Genomic DNA, 3,179 nt, shown 5'->3' with positions numbered 1-3,179 from the left:
CATTTGCAGGTTTCAGCATTGCAGGTCTCAGGCGCAGCCGAGGAAGAAGAAGATCAAGACGTGGTTCGTTCATCTCGAAAATCCGTGGAAGCATCGTCATGGATCAGGTTAGATTCGTTTCGTGTTTCGACAATATGCAATGTCTAAGAAATGAAGTTTGTTAATTGATTTGGTTGTATATGTCTTGGAATCCAAGTCATTACATGTGAATAAATGAGCATGCGTGTTGGTTTGGTAACGAATCAAAAAGAAAAATATATTATTCATACAGATCAGGTTATGATCTGCGGTGGAGACTTATTTAGGTTTGTATACTTGGTCCAGTCTCTTCTCAAGTAGGAGTCATTACCAAATATGTCACAAAATTCAAGCTCAAACCTTAATTAAACACTAGTTAAAATTACTACTTAAACATGCCTCAATATTCAAACATAACTAACTACTTCTCTTTGAAAAACATAAGCACCTTCACCTAACTATAATTGTAGTCATATGATGTCACAAGCATCAATCTTACTATCCAAGAGGGTTTTAACTTGTGTATTCATGTGTTTCGTTGATATAAACAAAAAAAAAACAAAACAAAAAAAAAGACTAAAAGAAACTAGTCATGAAAATGCATACACTTTGTATCAAGGTTTCTCTAACTTTGATCAATCTTGAATTCCTTTGTACTAATAAGACTCTTTAGGAAGATAGCAACATATTTTGGACAAAACTTTAAACATTTAGGGACAAAGATGAAAGAACAACCTTCTTTTTCTGCCTAGACATAAACCAAAACATACTCCTTTTGGCCAAAGATGGTGGATTTGGTGCTACTTGTTGATCAAGATTGTTACCACATGGTGTTTCATGATCATCACATACCACCTCCTTTAATTCATCTATGGTGACATTCGGGTTCATTGACGGCAGCTCAATGGCGGCTGCCATCGCCACCGTTGAATTAGGCCTTTCTTTCTTCCCTCTAAGCCAAATCTTGGACAATTAAAAGCTCTCCCTCTTGATACTACCACCATTAACACTTTTAATTGCTTCAATGCCTTTAAGATCCCGTCTAGAATCGCCGCCACATTCCGACATTGCTTGTTTCTTGATTTGGGTCATAATTTGTACATGTAATGATGAATTATCATCCATCACGTACTCAAAAGATCCCATTGAGAAACACCTCCTGCCATCAATGTTACTCTTCTCATCACCACCACCGCCGTCACCACCATGGTCTACATTCTTGAATTTCCCTAGCTTAACTGTCACCACTTTCTCCTTATTCTCCTCTTCTTTGATCTCAAGTTGACCCGAATTAGAACACGTGAATTCGGATTCTTCAACGCTAAATTGTGAATCCACCCTTTGAATTGTGGAGTCAGCCACAATTTCTCTAGAACTCTCAACTCTCCCAGATTCAAGAACAAACACATATGGTGAGGAACAAGTGTTTGGAGAATAATCAAACAGCAAATTACTTCTACAAAGAGGGCAAGTAGAATGCGACAAAAGCCACGTGTCAATACAATCCATATGAAAAGCATGGCTACACTTAGGCAACAATCTAAGACTGTCATCACCTTCAAACTCACACAAACAAACAGCACAATCAAAAGGGTGTTTCACACCTTTAATTGTTTTGTAAGTAAAAACCGGAAGCTGGTCAATGAAAGATTGGTCAACTCCGGAATCATGGAGAGTGAAGAGTTGTTGTAATTGACCTTGAAGAGCAGTCACATTGTCAAATTCATCAGGGTCTCTATTTGATGGTTTTATAAGAAATCTAACAAGAATATGAAGTAAACCAGATATGAAGAAGATGATGGCAAGAATTATTATTATTAGCAATACACTTGGACTCACACTGCTGCTTAAATTTGAACCGGCTTCGGTGGACTGAAACGGCGGTGGTGGCGGTGGAGACAGAAGGATTTTTCGATCCATTTCTTGACAAGAATTGAAGCTTTGAGTGAACCCGTGTTTTAAATCATATGAACCCAAGAACCCATGTGTGGATTTTGTTGATTTGAAGGTTTTTGAAGTGAGAGAAACGGAATGAAGGAGACAGTCTGTATGGGTAGAAACTTTGTATTAATGGAGATTTTTTATAATTAATTCCCAGGAAATAATGCATCAGATGAGCTAGCAATGGTATTAATATTATGTTGATGGTGCTGTGTTTGAGTTGACTTTATGAAACCAACAACAGAACACCACCCACATCAATGCACATGTAGCACACGCTTATTATAATAATGATGCAACCAATAATAATGTTTTCGAAGCAACTCAAGAAACTAAATAAACTATTTCAAGACAACAAAATCTTGGAGTATGCTTCTTTTTTTCTTCCAAGTAAATTCTGTTTTCACACTTTTATCACGTTCTGTGTGATTTTTGTAAACTATAACAATATCAACAAATAAAGTTTTGCTATATGTGATAACCGAACTGTAAAAAGGACCTCATACGCATGTAACAAAAAAAAGTGCTAGGTAGTTCAAGCCCGCCATCTCTTATTGAGATCGAATTTGAATTTAAGACTTTGTGATTTTCAACCCAAATCTTCACTGCCTCTATAATGTCAGTTGAGCTAAAGTTTATTAACACTTCTATGTAATTTACTTTTATTTTACAGCAAATTATTAAAACAAACGGGCCAACGCCCAGAACAAAATCCATGTGATTTTTTGTTCTATCTAAAAAAATAAGTAATTTTCAAAAGTTTCAAAATAACGCTTTTTTAAATGGCTTATTTGTTTTTCAGAAAACAAATAAACAATTTGTAACATCCGTTAAATATTCATATTTGAAAATTAATTTGTTTTGTTATTCGATGTAACCTGACTATTATTCAATCAATAAAGTGTTGGAATTTTATGTTATTATCTACGTTATTTCATAATTTATGCTAGTCATGTCAATTCAAAGTCTAGCATAGTCTATATACAAGATTTATTCATGTTATATTCATTAAATCATCGTTAAATCTTGGTTAATCAAGTTCAGGGACTAAATATGTTAAATTCTAAACTTTCTGAGAGTTCTGGCGTGTCACGACACATAGTACTACTTTTTAACCCTCACGAGACGCAACGGTTTTGACTAGGGGTGAGCACGGTTCGGTTTGGTTATTGGGTGAAACCCAAACCTAAACCTAAGCTATCGGTTATTTTAGAATACTA

General features: G+C 35.4%; 1 protein-coding gene across 1 annotated transcript; it reads right to left on the bottom strand.

The window, feature by feature from the left end:
- Positions 1-306: 306 nt before the first annotated feature.
- Positions 307-2,249, bottom strand: LOC143624163 (putative RING-H2 finger protein ATL49). The gene has a single exon (XM_077094889.1). The coding sequence runs from the start codon at positions 1,936-1,938 to the stop codon at positions 991-993; it is 948 nt and encodes a 315-aa protein (XP_076951004.1). The 5' UTR covers positions 1,939-2,249; the 3' UTR covers positions 307-990.
- Between the last annotated feature and the right edge of the window lie 930 nt (positions 2,250-3,179).

This window comes from Bidens hawaiensis, unplaced genomic scaffold, assembly GCF_021521415.1.
Source record: "Bidens hawaiensis isolate Kalapana, Puna unplaced genomic scaffold, B.hawaiensis_p1.1 tig00003698_1, whole genome shotgun sequence".
In the NCBI taxonomy this organism is placed as follows: domain Eukaryota; kingdom Viridiplantae; phylum Streptophyta; class Magnoliopsida; order Asterales; family Asteraceae; genus Bidens; species Bidens hawaiensis.
This window is presented reverse-complemented; position numbering and strand designations above follow the sequence as displayed.